This window comes from Lithobates pipiens, unplaced genomic scaffold, assembly GCF_037356315.1.
Source record: "Lithobates pipiens isolate NorthernLeopardFrog02 unplaced genomic scaffold, aLitPip1_a1.2 Scaffold_11, whole genome shotgun sequence".
Lineage (NCBI taxonomy): Eukaryota > Metazoa > Chordata > Amphibia > Anura > Ranidae > Lithobates > Lithobates pipiens.
In genome coordinates, this window is record NW_027507696.1 from 18905472 (window position 1) to 18927922 (window position 22451).

A 22451-nucleotide genomic window follows, 5' to 3' on the forward strand; every position below is an offset into this window, starting at 1 on the left:
AGGTGTGGGTAGGGTAGGCTTCTCTGAAGAGAATGGTTTTCAGGGATCGTCTAAAAGCTAATAGAGTAGGAGATAAGCGGACAGATTGGGGTAAGGCATTCCATAGGATTGGAGAGGCTTTGGAAAAGTCCTGGAGGCGAGCATGGGAGGAGGTGACGAGGGAGCTAGAGAGCAGGAGGTCTTTAGAGGAACGAAGGGAATGAGTAGGTTGGTATTTAGAGACTAGGCTAGTGATGTAGCTGGGGGCTAAATTGTGGATGGCTTTGTAAGTAGTTGTTAGTATTTTGAATTTAATTTGTTGGGTGCGTGGAAGCCGGTGGAGGGATTGACAGAGAGGGGTAGCAGAGCGATTTGTAAGGTGGACGAGTCTGGCAGCAGCATTCATGATGGATTGAAGAGGTGATAGACTATGTAGAAGTAAGCCAATGAGAAGGGAGTTGCAGTAGTCGAGGCGAGAGATGACCAGCGAGTGAATTAAGAGCTTTGCTGTGTCATTGGTTAGAAAGGGGCGTATTTTGGAGATGTTGCGAGGTTGAGGGGACAAGATTTGGACAGCGATTGGGCATGGTGCTTAAAGGAGAGTTCAGAGTCCAGGACTACACCTAGAACCTTGGCATGTGGGGATGGGCTTATAGTTGTGCCATCAATTTTAACAGACAGATCAGGAGAAGGGGCATATGGAGGAGGAAAAATTATAAATTTGGTTTAGGATAGATTGAGTTTGTGGAAGTGGTGTGACACCAACACTGATATATCTGATAGTAAATTAGTGATACGCGAGGAGACAGAGGGAGTGAGCTGAGGGGTAGAGAAATAGTTTTTGGTGTCGTCAGCGTAGAGGTGGTATTGGAAGCCATGGGATGCTATCAGCTGACCCAGGGAGGAGGTGTAGATTGAAAATAGGAGAGGTCCAAGAACAGAACCTTGGGGGATCCCAACAGAGAAAGGAAGAGGAGAGGAGAAAATAGAGTTGTAAGAAACGCTAAAGGCGTGGTTGAATAAGTAGGAAGAGAACCAGCGAAGAGTACAGTCACAGAGTCCAAAGGCGTGGATTTATTAGAGGGGAGGGGGGGTGGTCAACCGTAACAAAGGCAGCAGAGATGTCCGGGAGTAGAAGTACAGAATAGCGTTGATTGGTTTTGGCCATTAGTAGATCGTTTGTTAGTTTTAGGAGAGCAGTTTCTGTGGAGTGTTGAGGACGAAATCCAGACTGAAGAGGATCAAGAAGGCTATTATTGGCGGGGTGGACGCTCTGTTGGTTGTAGACCAGACGTTCAAGGAGTTTGGATAAGAAGGGGAGCAAGGAGATGGGGTGTAGGTTGTTAAGATTGGATGGGTCCAGTGAGGGCCTTTTAAGTATGGGTCTGACAAGTGCATGTTTTAGAGAGTTGGGGAAGATGCCAGAAGAGAGGGAGAGATTGAAGATGGGGGTTAGAGAGTGTAGCATAGAGCCAGAGGGTGAACGTAGCATTTGCGAGGGAACAAGATCCAGAGGATAGGTGGTAAGGTGGACGTTAGCAAGTAGATTACAGAAGACTGTATAAATTATTAATGTAACAAATAAAGAATTACATAAAGGGCCTTCCTAAAAATCAAGTTATGGAGTAGTGGCCTTATTGAAACTAATGAATTAAGGAAAACTGTACTGCTGGGTACACATGATCCAAATATTGGCAGATTAAGCAGGAACTGGCCAACATTTGGAGAGTGTGTACAGCTGTCTGTCTGAGAAAAGCCAGTCCAACCACTGGCGTTTGTCGAAGGGAGATGCTGGAAAACCAGCATGTGACTAGCAGCAGATTAGCACTGGCAGCCACTGGCTGTGATAGCTGGTCTGGCAGGGGAGCAGTCCCCCTGTCAGAACACAATAGCTCAGCAAGGTGGATTGCCACACTAACATCACATAGACAGTACAACGACCTCTCAGTTTTTTTTTCGTTCAGCCCGCTGGGTTAAAAAAGTAATGTGTGTACTAGGCTTAAGGGTTATGGGCAATTTAATTTTAGTTGTAGGTTTTGTTTTTACAGTATATTGCTCTTTTATGCTTTTTTTGTTTACAGTATTTGGTTTATACATATGTATATAATACATGACAAATTATTCCCAGAGACTGTTACTGTGTAGTGCTGATTTGAGGTGCATTTCCTGTACATTTCATTATTCTTTGTGTTTTAAAAGAGGCATAAGCACCCATATTGATTAATAAAAAAACTGTGCTTTTGTTTCGTTTTTTCTGTTGGAACTTGCAAAGCATTGTAGCCACAAAGAGTCTGCTCCTGCTGACTATTCCTCCAGCCGCTGGTCTGTACCTTCAGTTGTGGGGGTGTAGGAAGGGTCAATGGACTACAGCTGTGGTGATATCACAACATTATAATTCATTGAGTCTTTTTGTCATGCTGGCATATGGGCTTGTAGTTTTTCCATTTCCAGATTCTTGTGAATGAATTACACAGCTGTATAATAATGACAGGGACCAATGGGGCCTAAATGTGGGTGTAACAAGAAACTTGGTCAGAAAGATGAACTTCTCTTTTAAGTATCCCTTCTGTGATCTCATCGTAGCATATATTTTAAAATGTAATCTTAACCATCATTACAGGTATATCAAGTTCCATCAATTGCACGCCTTTGCATCTCAACACCTCAGGATGAAATCTACAACTCTCCACGTCATATCGAGACATCTCAGCCCTGTCCACAAGAGGTAAGCATTAATAGTCCTTCATAAAGATCTTTAAAGCTGAAAATACAGATTAAATAACTATATGACAGTTGTTTTACCTGCCAAAGTATGGGTAATTCTGTCCACCGGTCCTTAGACCCACAGCACAGCCATGACTAGCAGGGAAGGGGATCTGATCTATTTCTGTTGTCGTTTCACTTTCACTTACAGGTCTCCCCACCCTATGATTGGACAGTGAAAGAAGATGCAGCATACGGATGAGCTTGGCTCTCTCATGTTCTGTTTCTGCCTATCAGCATGCTCCTTGTATTGCAGCATGCCTGACTCCTTGTACTGTGTTTCCCTCCCTCTCTTTCAGCTCTACCGTACAGTAGACTGTAAAAAGATGATACCAAGTCAAATTCATGTACTTATGCAGTATGCATTAAAAAAATAAATTTCTCCATTGCCCATTATGGGACAAAGGAATTCGGAAGCATCATCTTATCATGCAATCTTCAAGTTGATTACAAATCACCTCATCTATTTCATCAGTTAAGATTCCTTTGAGTTGTTTGAGCTGGTCTTTATGCACAGCTATCCCAATCAGCATTTCTTAAGCAATAGCTTTGGAAGCCATACCCAGACCCCACCAGACTGGATGATTGCAGGGCCAAAACTGCATGCGACTTTTTGGACACTGGGCTTTACATTATTGCACTTTCCAGACCTAAGTGTAATGTTGTGTAGATTCAGAGCCTTCTCACAGCCTCAGGCGTGACCCTGTCTCTGCAGACCCACTTTGTGAGTGGACTTCTGAGTTAGTTTGTAATGTTACCTTCAGGCACTGGGCTCTGCATTGTGGTGCTTTCCACACTTGGGTACTGTGTTAGCCATGGAGTGCTTTCAGGGTCCAGAACCATGGCACAGTCTCTGGTATGACCCTGTCTCTGAAAACTTACCTAATGAGTAAGACTGGCCAGGTTGAAACACTGGGAGCTACCTCACAATTTGCACCACTGAGCCTCTTTTTTTAAAATCTTGTTACTGCCAGTTTTACTGCAGTGAGAGTTTAAGTGATTGTAAAGTCTTGTTTTTTTTTTTCTATTAAAATAGCAAACATACTTACCTGCTCTGTGCAGTGGATCCTCTTCTTCTCGGGTCCCTGGCTGGGGCTCCTGGCTCCTCCATCCTGTTGCGTGCCCTCAAAGCAAACAGCTTGCTATGCGGAAACCCGAACCGAGCTGCAGCTCCATGTATCCGTTCAGACATGGAGCCACAGCTTGGCCCCGCCCCCTCTCCTGATTGGCTGAGTTTGATAGACAGCAGCTGGAGCCAATGGCGCCACAGTTATGTCTCGGCCAATCAGGAAGGAGAGGCCGGGACGGCCGAGGCATTCGTGGATATCGCTGGATAGAGATCGGGCTCTGGTAAGTATTAGGACCCCCATTGTTATAGGGTCATTATATGCAAAGTCTACCTCAGCTTTGTCAGCTAGGGGCTGAGGCCTTCTGCATGCCATGCCCAAAAGTATCCATGTCCACTATGGATTTCGTAAGGTTTTTTTGTGCAGTTACTGTAGCGTTCTGGTGCAGTCCCCTGAACAGTGTCTCATACTCCTGAACCTGTAGTTAATTCCAGGCCTGCAGTTAATTCCGGTATCATCTCTGATTTTGGGACATTCCTATGGTAATTATATACACCCTGAAGGAACCTGGACCCTACCTGAGCTTGTATCAGAACACACAAGAATCAAACGTGTACTCACCTTTTGGAACTTCACTGACAGAAAGTTACATTTCCCATAGGTCCCAGTTTAATTTAAAGTAGAACTATAGGCAACACTTATTTTTTTTCATTTTGGATAGTAAGGAGTGGTTATAACCGGTCAGATTTGTTTGCGCCATCTGTGTCCCATTGCTGAGATTTACCTTCACTTTCTGTCCCATAGCCATACAGGAAGTGAGAATAAAATAAAATTAAGGGAATTACTTGGGGACCCCCTAGGTCACCAGAACTAGTGTCCCAATTGGAAGATTTCCCCAACAAACAGGACAAATAGATATGGTGAATCTCCTTAATGGGGGCACAGACTGCAATAAAAACTGACAAGTCTTCTGATCCCTCTCCACTCTATCCAAAACTAAAAAAGTTTTGCCTTAAGTTATACTAGAAACTGCTTTGGCCTCTGTCCTGTGTTGCTGTGTTGACAGGTTATTTGTCAAACCATGTCAGAATGGATACATTCCTTTAGAGAAGAACCCCCCCCCCCCCTGTTATTGTGCAGTTGAAGCCTTGCACTTTAGTTTTGACAGCTTATTACAAGCCTCTGGACTTGTGTCTCACACAGAACTGATGTCCTTGCAAATGCACAGGGTGCTCTGGCTATGTTTGTGGAAAGCTAATGAAATGTCTAAAGAACGACCGTTTTATTTACCCTGAGCACAGGAGTTCTGCAGAACGGTCAGAGGAAGCCCACTTTTCTCCCTTGACTGCTCTGGCAGTACTTGTAAACATGAGTCTCACTCACACTTGGACCATAGGGTCTGCTAACCTCTCTCTTAAGCCTTCTGTGTGGAGGTTACTTACATAGGTGGGGGCTGTTTTTACATCTATGTGTGTCCTTGGGTATTGTGACCGCTTGGCATTTGGGTGCTCAAGACACCCTTCCTAGCTCACAAGCTAACCTCTTTGGTACACCTTTTTTCAGCTACAGTTTACGTCTTCTGTGTTACTGCATTTAGCTGTGTATCTATTAAATAAAGAGTTAGCTAGGACTAGTTTTTGCTGCTTCCTTAACAGGGTCCTTACTCTCAGTGTCCTTTGAAGGCACCTGTTGTTGCTCGAGCACTGAATCTTATGTCTATCCTAGTGTATTAACTTGGAATCCTCACTTAGATGACCTTCCTTTAAGAGAGTCAGCTTTCTGGACTTATGCACCTAGAATTCTTTTGAAGGATCCATTTCCTGCAAGCTTTGACCAGATGGGGCCTTTTCGGCATCTAGTATTAGTAACTATTGGTCATCAATAAGTTATTTAGCGCAAATCCTCACTAACAGAGTCTATATCCTGTTGGTCAGTAGACCTTTCCTTAACTGTCAGGGATCCCCCCCAAACCCCTCCCCCCTTTGGGGCTTATGTAGTGGTGCAGGATTAGCCTCCTAACATTGTCTCTCCTTCTGTTGTTGGCTCTTCTTCAACTTCTTCTGCAGCTTCCCCATCTATATTTCGGAGTCTGACCTTGATGCAAGATGGTTCCTATGTATCAAGAAGTCCCTTGTTTGAACCCTGAGTTGCTTAGGGTTAATGGGTTGGTTCAGATGGCACTGTCCCTTCTGCTTTTCCCAATTGGTCTTGGTTCCTGATTCCATCTTAGATCCCTCATTTTCCTGTGGAGGATGTAAGATTTTAGTAAATAACATAAAATCTATAACTTTAAGTCCATTACCGGCTTTAGCCCCAGAAGATTTTACCCCCTTCCCGAACAGAGCACTTTTTGCAATTTGGCACTGCGTTGCTTTAACTGACAATTGCGCAGTTGTGCGAAGTTGTACCCAAACAAAATTGAGGTCTTTTTTTCCCCACAAATAGAGCTCTCTTTTGGTGTTATTTGATCACCTCTGCGGTTTTTATTTTTTGCGCTATAAACAAAAAAAAAAGAGTGACAATTAAAACATTTTTTTTTAACTTTTTGCTATAATACATATCCCCAAAAATATATAGAGAAACACATTTTTTTCCTCAGTCTAGGCCGATATGTATTCTTCTAGATATTTTTGGTGAAAAAAAAAATTGTAATAAGAGTATATTGATTGGCTTGCGCAAAAGTTATCGCGTCTACAAAATAGGGGATAGTTTTATGGCATTTTTATTATAATTTTTTTTTTTTTACTAGTAATGGCAGTGATCTGCGATTTTTATCATGACTGCGACATTATGGCGGACACATAGGACACTTTTGACACTATTTTAGGACCATTGTCATTTATATAGAGATCAGTGCTATAAAAATACACTGATTACTGTGTAAATGACACTGGCAGGGAAGGGGGGGGGGGGGGTTAACCACTAGGGGGGGCGATCAAGGGGTTAAGTGTGTCCTAGAGAATGATTCTAACTGTGGGGGGGTGGGCTTCAACTCACATGACAGATCACTGTGTAGTGATTTCTGTCATGTCACAAGGCAGAATGGGGAAATGCCTTGTTTACATAGGCACTTCCCCGTTCTGTGGCTCCGTGACACGATCGGGGGGGGGAAACTGCCGGAAATCAAGTCCGCAAATCCCACGGGCACGGTCACTCTGTATGCAGCGGGCGCTCCGCCATTTAAAGGGGACATACAGGTACACCCATTTGCCCACCGCTACCATTGTGCTGACATATCAGCATGCAGCGGTTGGCAAGTGGTTCAGGGATACGGGTTCCATCCCTTTTTATTTTGTGGTCTGTTACTTTCTCACAAAACTGGGAGGGGTTATACTCGGGCAGCACACTGAATGTGGCAGCATAACCTGTGTCCAAATTCCTGTGTCCTTAAGGCTCCATTCACACTAGTGCAAGTTGTCATGTGACTTTGGACACAAAGTCACATGACATGACATGTCACAGCCAATTGATTTCAATGGCACCTGTACCAATCTATGCAAGTTAAAGTCGCAGCGACTTTGAAAAGTTTCCTGCACATCTTTGCTGTTGCTTTCTTGCGACTTGTGTGCCAGAGAATGTAAAGTCTTTATTTAAATCCCATGATTTGGAGTTATACTAGTCTGAACAGAGCTTCACCCTAGGATAACACCTATGTCTTTTTTTAGTGTGTTTTGCAGTTTGCAGAAATGCACAACAGTCCATTTAACATGGTTTCCTATGGTACAATTTCACATCTATGGTTTTTGCGGCCAGTCCATTTTTGGAAAGGGTCGGGGACTTTTTTCCCCGCATTTTGCACGCAAATGACTTCAATGAAAGCGCACCAGAAACGCAAGTGTTGTGTTTGTTATGTGATTTTTTTATGTTTTGCGGTTTTTATTTTAACACTGTGTATAGCTGGTTGCTAAGCAGGGGATGGGGAAGCCAGCTGCTGTATCCAACAACCGGCATCAGTCATTGCGAAAAAAAAAAGTCCCTCCCTAGGTCCACAGCAGGCCCTTCGGGTCGGGCATAGATTCGGAGGGGACAACCGCCCCCCCACCCATTTTATTTATGTATTATGACTTGCAGAGCTGCATTCATTTGTCTTTTATATCTAAACACTTAAAAGTATAAGTTCACCTGTTCCATAAAAAAAAAAAAAAATGCACATATTTAAAAAAAAAAATTTAAATGTGCATTTAGTTTTTTTCCAGCAGGATCTGTGATCAGTGGACCAGGGGTACCTTCATATGTAATGTCTGTTTGAAAGCTGCAGAGCTTATGAATGAACTATGAGACTGCTCATCAGCACCTTGGCAGTCCATTCAGAACTACAAGTTGTCAGCCGTACTTGTAATTCATTCATTCCCAGGAAACTGGGGAACTGGCAGAAGAGGCTGTAACATGTTAAATGTTCCATCCTAAATACGAGCGGAATATGCAACATGTTCCAAAAGGTGAACTTAGCCTTTAAGCATTTTTACACCGCTATATGTATATGGTTCCTTTACTGCATGCATCCCAGCTGCTCTGTTGCAGGCTGGTTTTTCTGATGTTTTGTTAATGTACTTTCGTTTCTTAATTCTCTAGGTTTATGATAAGCCATCATCTTTACTGAGGGATATACAATCTGCAACTGAAACATACGACAGTCCTGTGTTGCGTGTGAAGGATGTGGCTGCCCAACCCACTGAAGAGATACCTGAAGATATATATGATGTGCCACCAATGTTTCAGAACCTGCCACTATCAGATAATGAAGAAGATGAGGGTATTTATTCTTTGCCCTCAAATTTAAAACGGGTGTCAGGGCTCCAGAATCTCTATGAAGCACCAGAAGACATTTTAAGTTGTGGCAATGCACCAGAAACTCTTGAACCCCCTCCAACTCATCGTCTTTCAGTTTCCAGTACAGGCAGTGCTCGTTCCGCAGACTCTGGAGGAAGTCGGGAGTCTGGTCTGCCATCTGTCCTGTCAAGGGATCCTCGTAGTGATGGAGTTTCCACCATGGAGTCATTGAGACTGTTGCACCAAGAACTGCAAAGGACAGCGGTACTTATGTTTGAAAAGATGCAAGAGAGCTCAGGACAGGGGTGCTTGGATTATCAAGTTACAGCTCAGGTAGTAGAAGCCCTTAAAGACTTTGTGGGCATGGCCCAGGTTGTTCTCCTTCATTCTTGCCAAGCCTCAGATCCATCATTGCACCGACAACTCTCAGGGCACCTTGAAAAACTCGAGCTTGCTTTACTGGCACTGCAGGAAGCCAATATTGAGCTATCAGTGGTTAATACAATTCAGGAGCAGAGTGGGTTTATTGTCGCACTCGTGACTGCCAATGCTGGCCTTCTTTTTCCACGACCACGACTCTCTTCTAGTGAAAGCCTTTCCCGACGGCCACTTCCTGCACTACCCACAGCCTCCCCTGCTACACATCGCAAAGGCAGCATCCAGGACCGACCTCTGCCACCACCACCTATCATGCACTGCACTCCTACGGATTCTGGTGAAGATGCACACAGTGAATATGAGAGGATTCAATGCAGAGACAATCATTATGTTCATTTACAGGTAAAATATACACTAAAGATAACATGTTTATGTGCTTATTGTATCATTAGTCCTGTTTTTTTCAGCTAACATTTATGTTATCCAAACATTATATTATGGGTTATGCCACTGAAAACCATTCCTTATAGAAAAAGCCATTGTCCGTTTCAGCACTTTCACCATCCAGTACCGTTGTTTGCATGTTTATAACTGTGACCTTTTTTCTCCCAGGGTACTGTCACTACTCAGACAATGCAAAAATCCAAAGACAGACCTACAGACATAGATCAGCGCAATTCACAGGAGAAAAGGGTGAGTGTAGTTATATCCTTTCATTTTCCCAGGTTGTACTTTATTCTATATGGACAATAAATGGTATGTGAGAATCTAATCATATATATCACTTATTGGTCACTACAATAAAGCCTGTCTCTAATTTGTAGGTTTTTATATTTGGTCAGAATGGGAAAGGATTAGAACCTCTGGCTAGTAAAACAGATAACAATAAATGCCTTACTGGGGAATTAAGCCATTCTCACTTGACCAAAAATGCTGCTACTGCTATCTGTGCCTCAGTACAAATATTCTGCTAACTTCGCGTCCCAGTGACCACACACCCAATAAGTAAAAACCTCCCCATTGGAAACAATAAAATACAATACAATAAAATCATAATAAATGTTCTAACTCTTCCCTGCTCTATCCAATTTAAAATTTACTTTTGGCTGGAGTTGGGCTTTAAATTCCAAATGAAGCTTACTTTCTATTACATGCTCATTTATTATTCAGTAATTAGTTTAAGAGAAGGTCTATTTTTTACTTTACAAATAAAACTTTTGGCAGAGAGTTAACACCAAAAGGTTTCTGGATAAGTCCACCTTTTGTAACATGTTACACCTATATTTAGGGCGGAAATGTTCTTGCCCCTACTAGCTGTCACAATTTCAAAAAACGCAGCTAAGCAGGGCTCTCCCGCCCATCTGTGTCACTCATTCAGTCTTTTGTGAATGGAAAACTACAAGTACTTTGTAGCTGTCAGCTTGCAGTTCTCAATAACTACCACAGCACTGTGGTAGTTCATTGAGTCTTCCTGTCAGATTGTATGGGTAAGCAGATACAGTGTACAGGCACAGATACACCGACTGGTCTGCAGGAGACCTGCATGTCACCAGAGATCTGTTGATTGCTCGTACAATGCTTTAGAGGCTCCAGAAACAAAAAATAATAAATGCTAATTTTTTTACCTGCAAAAAAATTTGCATTTATTTTTTGTTAAAAGGTGAACATCTCCTTTAAATAACTAAAATACCTGGCATCTCTCCAAGGGCTATTGTACACAGGAATATGAGATCAGTGTGATGTCAACTTAACCGCTTCCCGACCAGCCGCCGCAGTTTTGAATGGCACGGGTGGGCGAAGCAACATTACCTTGCGGCGGGCGCAACTATCAGATTTTTTTCAGAGCCGATCAGTCTCCAGACCCAGGACAATGATTTGTGGCCTGGACCTGCTGATCGGTTCTGCAGATTAAATCCTCCCCTGCCTGTGTAGGTGTAAACACAGGCAGGGGAAGTGATGAAATCTTGCAACTCTCATTTGGTTTTGAAAATGAAAGAAAAAAATAAAAATATATATATATATATATATATCTTTTTTAAATTTTCAAAACTTTGTGACAAAAAGCGAGATCTGCAAAATATTTCATGGACTCAAAATGCCTCTCAGCAAACAGTTTGGTGTGTCTACTTTCCAAAATGGGGTAATTTGGGGGGTTTCATGCTATCTGGGCATTTCATGGCCTTCAAAACTCTGATAGCCAGTGAGGGGTGAAATCAAAAATTTACGCCCTTAGAAAAACTGAAGGCGGTGGTTGTTTTTTGGGGTTCTGTACACAGACTGACAAAAAGTCTCACACATGTGGTATCCCAATAATCAAAAGAAGCAGCAGAATTTATTTTGGGGTGCAATTCCACATATAACCATGGCATGTGTGAGCAATATCTCATCATTTAGTGACAACTTTGTGTAATTTCTTTGTTATTTTTCAATTACTTGTGACAAAAAAATAAAATATTCAATGGGCTCAACATGCCTCTCAGCAATTTCCTTGGGGTGTCGGGGGGGGGGGGGGGGGTTGTACTGCCCTGCCATTTTAGCACCTAAAGAAATGAGATAGTCAAACTAAAACCTGCGCAAATTCCAGAAAATGGACCCTAGTTTGTAGGCGCAATAACTTTTGCGCAAACCAATAAATATACGCTTATTGACATTTTTTTTTACCAAAGACATGTGGCTGAATACATTTTGGCTAAAATGTATGACTAAAATTGAGTTTATAACAAAAATGGGAAAATATCTTTTTTTTTGTTTCAAAATTTTCAGTCTGTTTATATCGTAAAATATAAAAATCGCAGAGGCAATCAAATACCATCAAAAGAAAGCTCTATTTGTGGGGAAAAAAAGGACATAAATTTTGTTTGGGTACAACATTGCATGACCGTGCAATTACCAGTTAAAGCAGCTCAGTGACAAATTGTAAAAGCGTAAAAAGTGCTCTGGTTGTTGAGCAGCCAAATCTTCCGGGGCTGAAGTGGTTAAAGGCATAGTCTACTTATTGAAAAATAAAAAAAATCACCATATTGATAAAAAATAAATACAAATGTGCATTCTTTTTCCATTTAGGCCTGCAGGGAATTGCAGGGTGCAATGCATTGTTCACATCTCATTCCCCGGTCTTTACAGAGGAATGGCCCTATCATGAAGGTGCTGGGGGTGGTAAACAGTTGATTACAAGTGTGGGGACATCACCACACTTGTGTTTGATTGAGATCTGCAAGTTTCTCAGTGTCTGAATGGATGATGCAGATGTGTGGGTGGTGCCATAGCTATGCTGAATTCAAACACAGAAGGGCGTTTGAGAGTGGGGGGGGGGGGGGGGGGGGAATTGGCGAATCTAACTATGTTTTATGTTACACTCTAAATATGGGTGTAACATGAAATGTGGTCCCAAAGGTGAACGAAGCCTTTAAAAACCGATTGTGTTCCGCAATGTGCTTTACAAATGTGTTTATTGAAGCCCCGTTATTTCAATGAATGCGGGGAGTGGTTGCCAGGAGAAGGTCATATAACCGATCAACATTATGGGACCAGCCTCTGCATGAATCAGAGTAGTTTTTTGCAGTGTTATGTAGGTAACATTGCATTATATCCCACAGGCTCCACAAAGCAGCTACCAAGTGCATTCATCAGCTAAAGGATTTCTGGCTTAAAAAAGGTGATGAGCCACCTTGCAGTTTCTGCACCATGGCAGGACATACCCTGTTGAAAGTATAAAATGGCTGACAACCCACCACAACACACTCTGATTGCTCGTTATGTACGACAGGTACATAGCTTCCAGCTTCTGTAAATTAACGGTCTTGTACTTATAGACTCATTTACAATAGACCGCCGCACTGTTAATCCTAAACGATACTTATTTTTGTAGACTAGGATTCTAGGATTACATTTTTATGTACCCAATTTGCTAATATATGTCCTCTGGATCACTCTCATGATCTCTTAAGTCGGCCATAGACGTTCGGATCTCGGCCAGTTTAGAATGTAGCGATCGATCAACTTGGGTACAACCAGCCTGCCAAATTTTACTTCCAATTATCACTAGCGACTGGTATAGCTGCCAACAATAATCATTATTTTTTTCCCAGTGGGTATGGCTTCACCCACCCCTGCTGAGAGAAAACAATGGCTTAGAAAGAGGGATTTCCTTGTAAGCACTGTCTGTGTTGATGGGGGAATTGAGCGAATTCCTTTCCTGCAACCCGTGATTGCAAGAAAGAAATTTGCACCATGTATGGCCTGCCTTGGTAGTAAAAGAGGACTCCATCAGTGTTATGAAAATGATGGTTGTCCCTTTTGTGATCCAGACAAACTGTTTACTGTATGTTTCAGAATTGTCTAAAATGTATGGCCAAATATGTTATAAATCCAGCTCCAAAAAATAGGGCTACATAAATACAATTATTCATAGAACTGAAAGCAAAACTTTTTTTTCATTTTGGATGGAGTAAGGGAGGGTTATAACCCCTGTCCATTTGTGTAATGTTTTCCTTTACTACTTTACTTACCTGTTCCATAGCCACAATAGGAGGTTAGAGGAAAGCCCTCCAAAGTGAGGAAAATTCCTTTAGACACCAGGGTCATCAGAACTAATTTTCTCATTGGAAGATCTTCCTTCTATCCTATTCTGGCGACCACTCAGAATTTGGGATTTTCTTACATTTTCAGCTATAATGGTCACCTCTCCACCTAGGCGGTCCCAGAAGATTGCCTGGCCACTAGGAGAGCACAGCACGACTGACGCATGCACAGTGCTTGTCTGGATGTGAAGCCACAAGCTATCACAGCTGGATGCCCACAGTAGTAATGACGGTACCGCGGAGAGGAGGGGGAGTGGAGCGAGGATTCGGGTCGCCACTTTGCTGGATCGTGGGACAGGTGATTGTCTGTTTATTAAAAGTCAGCAGCTACACTTTTTGTAGCTGCTGACTTTTAATAAACTTACAAAACAGTGGATCTCTGCTTTAATACATATGTAAATGCATGCTGGGCATTCTACCTAAAAAAAACATTGTATAGTCTACATGTTTTATATATTTTATATATATATATATAGAGCAGTGCATGTTGGAGTGAGCTAAATTGTAGCGGAAAGTGGTATTTTTTGGAAAATAGCAGAACTGCACAATGAATTCCTCGTGGACTAATAGGCCAATATGTATGTAAAAGCGTATTTTTATTCAACATCAAAAAAGGATTAAAAGATAACATGCAGTATACATCAAACTTGCAAAAAGTACATAGATAAAAATTATGAATACCTTTGACACCATATGAAACTTGGCGAAGCATGGGCCTACCTTTGGAATAGGTAGGCTAGCCATCATGTGCAGTGTGTGCAAAAACCACAAAAACTGATGTGGCAGCAAAAGAGTTAAAAGGTGTAGATATGTTTTTGTTTCTACCAGAATTCTTTAAATAGTTGTATTAAAGCTGACAAACACAAGCTTTGTTTAAAGTAAACCTGTCGCATACCTGGGCAAGTTAAACTAATCACATGATGAAAAAAAAATGCAAATACAAAGGTTACTGTCAGTTAAAAGTAATCATCACATCAGAAATAGATCCAAAGATACAAGTAGCTATAGATTATGAAAATATAGATTTTTTTTCTGTAGAAACTGGCTTGAGTTTGCTCCAATACACTTTATGACTGTCAGAATGATATGGCATTCCCCCATGAAACCGGAAAATTGTATACTCACCTTTCCATAATTTTCCTTTCCTGTCGCATCTTCATGGCAGCATACACTTTGGGTTGTGACGCCGCCCCCACAACTTGATAGGACCACATAACTATAAGTTGAAGGCCCCCGCCCCAGTATTCTCTGTATATATCACCTCAGAAGGGTGGGCAGTTGTATGCTGCCATGAAGATGCGAGAGGAAAGGAAAATTACGGAAAGTTGAGTATACAATTTTCCAGTTTCCTGTCGCATCATGGCAGCATACACTTTGGAGAATAACTCGCAGACTGGGTGGGAATGCAGAACAAGTTTATTAACAAGGAATGGAAGAGTTGGCTTGGATAAACGGTTTTTCCAAAATCCACTGTTGCTATAAGGTGGATTCCGCATGCCTAATGAGATATGAAGGTGTTTCTGGAAGACCAGGTGGCCGCTCTACAGATGGTTTCCGCCGAAACTCTACAATAGGCTGCACATGAGGTTGCCACTGCCCTGATGGAATGTGCCTTCAAGCCCTCAGGAATCTGTAAAGTACTCAGCGAGTAAGCCTTTTTGATGGCCTTCACCAGCCATGAAGCGATGGTATGAGAGGATGCCGCCTGGCCTTTCTTTTAAGGCCGTGCGGGATGATTAGAAGGTTTTCCGTTTTCCTAATAGGCTTGGTTGCTGAAAGGTATTCCAAGATGTTGCCCTTGACATCTAGCAGATGAGGGTCGCCCTAATCCGTGACAAGGGCTGGGAGGTTGATTTCTTGATTGAAGTGGAAAGAGGAGGATACCTTAGGGATAAAGCGATCAGAAGGCCTTAGGACTATTCTGTCCGGGCAAATGATCAGGTACGGCTCCTTAGCTAGCAAGGCTTGCATCTGTTTGCTGAGGTTATAGCAATTAAGAATGAGACTTTTAGCGTTAGGTCCCAGAGGGAGATGCTTTTGAGCGAAGAAAGGTTCTTTAGATAAGGCTTCCAAGACAATTGAGAAATCCCAGACCAGGAATGAAGGTTTCCTGGGGGGCCTTCTGAAACTGTATAACAAGGGGGTTATGTGCCCACTTGACTCCAGTCAGGGCGGACACTTGGACTTTTAAAGGTGCTGGACCCAAGACCTTTCTCTAGGCCTGACTGCAGAAATTCCAGAACCTGTGACACTGATGGGGAAGATGAGTCCCAGCCTTGCTGTTGTGCGAAGGTGACAATCTTTTCCCAGACACTCCTGTAGGTGCTGTTGGTGGTAGGCCTTCTGACCTGGAGTAATGTATCTACTACCCTCTGGGAGCAGCCCTGATCTAGAAATCTAGCCCTCTCAGCCTCCAAGCCGTTAGATGTAGCTTCTCCATTAGACTGGATTTTTTCTCTGCTCTTTGCCATTCCTCCTTGATTAGGTTATCCAATTATTCAATGAATGGGAAAGCCTCTGGGTCCTTCTTGAGATTCGGAAAATATTTTCTCCGCTTTTGCTGAACCTCCTGGGGTTCCTCCCAGTTTATCGCCTCTTTGGCCGACTTAACAAAGGGCTCTATCAGTGAAAAATCAAAGCCAGCCGATGCTTCCAACCCCTCGTTGTGAGATGGGGAATCCTGCTCTCTTGATGTACTCGGGGGAGCGGTGAGGCACTTAGGGTTGAAAATTCCATATCTGGAGTTAAGACTTGTGGAGTTGAAACTCCAGTGGATTCCCTGGCATCTGGTTCTTTTTCTTTGGTGGCCTCCTCAAAGCACCTGGGACAGGCCAGTTTATCTGGGAGGGCGGTAGCCCCGCATACCCAGCAAGCGTTCCCGGAGGGACAGGAGTGGTGCGCTGGTGACAGATGTCTGCGTGCAGGGGATCTTCTGGGGTAGGAGTGGCTGTGTCTTGAATAAGATTTGGATCAACTCCCCCTGTGGCCTGAGCAACTTCTTCCATGACTTGAGGGGCTTCGTCTGTGGCCAGAGCAGCTTCTCCTGTGCGAGGTCTCTCTGCATCTTGAGTTGGACGACCTTGAGGACCTGATAGGGACTGACCAATTTAGGCAGAGTTAGTGGCATCCTGCTCTCTTTTTCAATCTTCACTACTTACCAAGGTAAATCCTCCCCCCTTACCTATTAGGCTGACGGTGAACTGCTGGGGCAGCGGTCTCCATGCAGAAGAAGTAGTGGTAAACCTAGGGAGACAGAGGGATAAGACATGCAAGAATGCAGGATTAGAACAAGTCACAGGACAGCCACTTACCTAAGGAAAGGATACACTAGAACTTAAGGTGAGAGCAAAAAAAAAAAAGCAGTCCAGATACACAGACACAGACAGAAGAAGTGAATTCAGTCTCTAGAGCTTTTTAAAACTGCTGCCATGGCCACATTCTGCTCGTGTATGCGCAGTAGCGCCACGCGACACCCGGCACCATTTTGGAATCTGCGAAAGAGCAGAGAACACCCTGAGACTGTGCATTGCGCATGCGCGGAAGCACTGAGACGCTCGGCACACATCGGGAAGCCTCCCAGAGGGATAACAAAGCCCAGGAACACCAGTGCAGGAAAATGGAAGGGATGGAGACTGCTGCAACACAACTAAGCCTGTTTAAGGCTTATAATAAGGCCGCTGAAACACCCCTGAGATCACCAGAGTGAGGCTCCTTCCATCTAGTGCGTTTAGAGGCTGTACATGTAAGGACTTCCACCCAGGAGAGGCTAGATCCTGGCTGGGGCAAAGTGGTAAGGGGGTGCTGATCCGTGCAGTCCTGACAGGTGAGGAAAAATTTGAGAATACTGGGGCGGGGGCCTTCTCGTCAACTTATAGTTATGTAGTCCTATCAGGTTGTGGGGGCGGAGTCACAGCCCAAAGTGTATGCTGCCATGATGCGACAGGAAAGGAAAGATGTCTGCAATTCATACATGTAGCAGTTTCTTCTATTACAGATCCTCCTTAGACATTGGAACTTGCCACAATTTATTGGGCACTCCAACCATATCAGCAAAACTGGAAAAAGATGATAGGTAACTGAGAATAACAGGATACAAAAATACAGTTCTTATTAAAAAAAAACCACTAGGGGTAGAAAATACGCTTTCACTACAGTTTCCTGTAGCAAAGCAACACTTACATTAGTATGTAAATTGAATCAAACATTAGATTACATGGAAGGTATTCTACAAAAGGATGAATATACTTTGAGGCTTCATTCACACCTAGGTGTCTTGCATCTCATGCAGAATCATTGCGAATTTGCAGAATTGTGGCAGAACGTGTTTGCTATACCATTATTTCCTAAAGTGGAGCGCCACCCAAAAGGGAAAGCTCTTATTTGCTTCCTCCCCCTCTGGTGCCATATTTGGCACCTTTCGGGGTGATGGGGGAATGGTTACCCGTTTTTGACAGGTACCCGTCCCCACTTCCAGGAGACCTAGCCCAGTTGAGGTCCCCCAGAAACCTCAGCTCCCCTCCTCCTCCCACCACCACTAGGCCATTCAGAAAGTGCAGCACACTTTGCGCATGCCTAGTAGGGAACTGGTTGTGAAGGAATGGCAGCGGCAGCACCGAGAGCTGATTGAAAAATTGTCTGGGGTGCAGGCATCGTGGGATCCCTGCACAGGTAAGTGTCCTAATATTAAAAGTCAGCAACTACAGTATTTGTCACCCCAAACGCACTGCAATTTTACCATGATTAACGAGCGACAAGTTGCATCAAAAATCGTGACTGCAAACGCTCCTGCCTCTGTGCCAAGATTTGAGCGTTTTGTGGAGCGGAGGGAGACCCAATCAAATGAATGGTGCCAATGGTGATAGATACAGCATTAGGTACTTTATAATCTCAGCAGAAAGCCCCAGGATCACATAGTTTTGATCTGGACAAGACTTTTTGTAGCTAATATTTTCTGAGATAAGGCAGGTACTGGGGTGATATTTTCACATCTGTAGTTATCTGTTATAGAAAACGTGTAAAACATGGAGCCTGTTATTGCTCACCTCTCCTGAAAATGATAGACTGTCAGGTTGATCCCACCCTTTAACTTGCATCAGTAACCTGGAACAAGAATGCAGATAAAAAGCTTTTCCCGTTCCTGATCTTCATACTTGTTACTAGTCAGTCACTCAAAAGTATTGATGCAAGAAGGACCAGCTTGACAGCCAGGTATCTTTTCAGAACAAGGTCAGTAATGGCATGACCCGCATTTCTTTCATGAGAGGTTTACCTTGAACAACAATACATAAAAGTGTATTTGTGGGCAGTTTTACCTTTCATGAAAGAAATGGAGGGTGAAGTTACTGATTCCTTTAAAAAAAAAAAAAAAACACACACACACTAGTTGCCTGGCTGCCATGCTGACTCTTTAGTGGGAGACAAAAAGCAGCGCCATCTAAGTGTAGTAGTAAAACATTTTAAAAATTGGAACATAAGAGTTACACTCACAAGAGGGCGATTAAAAACCAGCATGTAGTATATTAGGATCCTCCGCTCTGTCCCAGGAGAGGTGCTTTTGGGTCTATGGCTGTAGGAGCTGCGTCGGATCTGGCCGCGCTGGTGGAAGTCTATTCTAGCTCTTTTCAAAGCCGGCAGCCACTAAGGATAGTTTATTGGTCATCCTTACATGAATATACTAATACTAAGGACTAATTAAGACTGTTCCATCATGCAACAACACAGTCACAACCATTTTTACACTATTTTAATGTTATAGCCCTATCTGGAGTGTGCCATGTAAATCTGTTGGTCTTTATGCTTTACATCAATAATCCGTGGCAGCTTTGTCGATAAGGACATATGACTTCCCTCATCTGCAGCCTTGTTCCAAGTCAATGACAGTCGGGTAATAGTTTTCAGAAGGAAGTCAGCATTGGAAACCCCCATATTTACATCACGGCATGTTTATCTTACATTTTATTTTTGAGATTTTAAAGGAAACAAACTAGCAAAACTCTTAAAATCCTCACCTGTCAATGAAAGAGGTAACACATTTTTCTGTTAAAAGTTTTATATTTTTCAGGGAACACTTTAGGTTTAGGCGCTAACCATGTCCCTAATACAATAGTGAGACTAGAGGAAACACCATGTAGCTGTAAATTCAGATGGAATTATTATTAGATTGTAAACCCCCCCCCCCCCTCTAGTGGTCACAAGAAGTGATGCAGCTTTTTTTTTTAAAAAGGCAAAAAAATATGTTGCAAATGCAGTGCTAATATTCGTACATCATATGTAGATTTCCAGGCCTAGAGAGGCAGGAGATGTCAAATTGGGAAATATTCACCAAATTCCCTGATAAATAACCAGCACTTACAGATTCATTGGATAGGCATCTGAATCCCTCTTTGATACCCTGAACTGGTTGAAAAATGTTTCTCATGATGAAGAGGAATTCTACATTCATATATGAATCATATTTCAATCGTATCTGTGTAGTTTAATTATTTTAATGCAGCCATAACAATGTATATGTGTTATAGTGGAACTTTATGAAAACAATAAAAAAAAATGGGTGAACAGACAGGATTTTTAATGCAGAAAAGACATGCTATGTCACAACTGCATTAAAGCTACTTACCTGTCAGTCCATCCTTGTACAGCGAGTTACGCATGTGCAGCTCATTGTACAATTCCCACAATGCCAGGATAACAACTCCTGCGCATGCGGGACATCATCTCTGCCCAGCTAATGAAAGCAATACGTGGAAGCTGTCCATGCAAAGATGTCAGCGGCTGGAGGGGGGGCTCCAGAATGCTGCATCGCTGGAGTGAAGGCGAGCATAGCACCACTTTAAATTAGAAAAAACAAAAAATGATTTGGTTCCACACTGCTGTGAAAGCTGTGCCTCTAGAACCTCATGCCAGTCTTATTGCCAACTCATTGCTGAGTGGCAGGGGAATGACAGACTGTAGCCTGTGGTATAAAGCAATGCATGGTTACACAGGTTATACTGTTAAGCAGGTTTCTTTTCTGCAACCATGGGTTGCAAGTAAGGATGAGCTCAGGCGTGTTCGCATACGCCACATGCTGAGCCCGCCAGGAAGTCAGCGCAGCGCTGCACTAATCACAGGCAGTGAGACATTGCCCGATCTCTGCAGCCGCGCATCAGGGCAATCTCTCACTGCCTGTGATTAGTGCAGTGCTGACTTCCTGGCGGGCTCAGCATGTGGCGTATCCGAACACACCTGAGCTCATCCTTAGTTGCAGGAAAGAAAATCGCTTGTTTGCCCCATCAACACATTCAGTGTTTATATGGGAATACATCCTGTGGAGCTATTGTGTTCTCCCTGGGGGGGAGACGACGATCCCTGCTGGGAGAACACAGTGATTATTACTACAGCTTAAAGCTGCTGGCAATATTCTAATGAAAAATCCTACATGCTTGTTGTACCCAAATTGATCAACTTAGGTACAATCTGCCTGACCATACGTGGTTCGAATCTCAGCCAGTCCAGCAGGGATCTGAACCATCTATGGCCAGCTTTACACAATACCCTCCCACCCTTGCTGGTAGATGGCAGGAGTGCAATGATGTGCAAAAGAAACCCTGGCATGTTATCATGTTTACTAGTTGTGTTTTTGCATGTATTTCCTGGTAGGTGTGGTAAAAAATAAATTAAGGGGGGAAAAAAAAAAACAACTGTTATCAGCGGAGTTCTTTTGATTGCAAGCATACACGTTTCCTGCCTTGTAGATACAAATGTAGATTTATACAACTCTTTGGCTGTACTTTGCACTATTTGTTTTATGCTGCTTTGGTAGTAGACGGTCAATAAAATGTACAACTACAATATAGGAATCACAACAATCCACTCACTTGAGAATTCTTTTATTCCAGGCTGACTCCTGTCCAGAGCCATCAGAAGAAGACCGTCATTTGCTGCGCTTTTATGCATCTCAAAGTCATGGACACCTACAGACACTTGAGACCTGTGTGGGTACATTTCTGGGAAGTGCAAGCTCACAACCACCACGTATTTTTGTAGGACATGGAAAACAGCTGGTGATTGCGGCACACAAGCTTGTGTTCATTGGGGACACACTTGGCCGATTGCTCAGCTGTACTCAACTGCAAGTTAAATTAGCAGGAGAAGGAGGAACCCTATGCCAAGCCCTTAAAGAAGTTGTGTTAGCTACAAAGGAGGCTGCTGCCCTGTACCCATCTCCTGTTGCACTCAAAGCCATGGCAGCCAGTGTATCGGTACTCTGTACCTGTGCTCATAGCTTCACAGAACTTCTACAAAAACTGTCTGCCTGACTCATGAGAAACAGAACTTCAGACATTTGGAAGGTTGATTTGGATTATGGGTAGAAAAATCTACAATAATTTTGAGAAATTCATGGTACTACCTGCCTAATCATTTTACTGACCTTTTCATTTTAGTATTTATTTTGTATCAAGATCTCTGATGTTATGTTTAAATATATATGAAAAACTACAATAAATTCACTCTTATTGTATTTATTTGTAGCATGAGTATTTGTTTTATAACACACAGAACTAGTAAGCCTTAAAGTATAACTAAAAGCAAAACTTTTTTTTAAAGTTTTGGATAGAGGAGAAGGACTGTCAGGTTTCATTGCAGGCTGTGTCCCCGTTAGAGAGTTTCACCCACTTCTATCTTGTTACCATTATCATTGAAAGTGAAGGTAAAACAAAATCCCCAATTTTGGGCTGTCACCAGAACAGTAATGTAGAAGGTAAATCAAATTCGACACTAGTCCTGGAGGTCACTTTGGCTATGGACCAGGAAGTGAAGAGAAATCTCCCCAATAGGACACAGATGATGAGAAAAAAATCTGACGGGTTATAACCACTCCTTGTTCTATTTAAAATGAAAAAAGTTTTGCATATAGTTCTACTTAAGCCCTGGT

General features: G+C 42.8%; 1 protein-coding gene across 2 annotated transcripts in view; it reads left to right on the top strand.

The window, feature by feature from the left end:
* EFS (embryonal Fyn-associated substrate) overlaps nt 1–22037 on the top strand; it is a 38281-nt gene extending 16244 nt beyond the window's left edge. For both annotated transcript variants that reach the window (XM_077469298.1, XM_077469290.1), the window contains 4 exons: nt 2600–2704; nt 8382–9359; nt 9570–9650; nt 21415–22037. In XM_077469298.1, the coding sequence (XP_077325424.1) occupies nt 2600–2704; nt 8382–9359; nt 9570–9650; nt 21415–21834 (1584 nt within the window). In that variant the 3' untranslated portion in view covers nt 21835–22037. The remainder of the gene's footprint in view (nt 1–2599; nt 2705–8381; nt 9360–9569; nt 9651–21414) is intronic.
* Nucleotides 22038–22451: the final 414 nt, after the last annotated feature.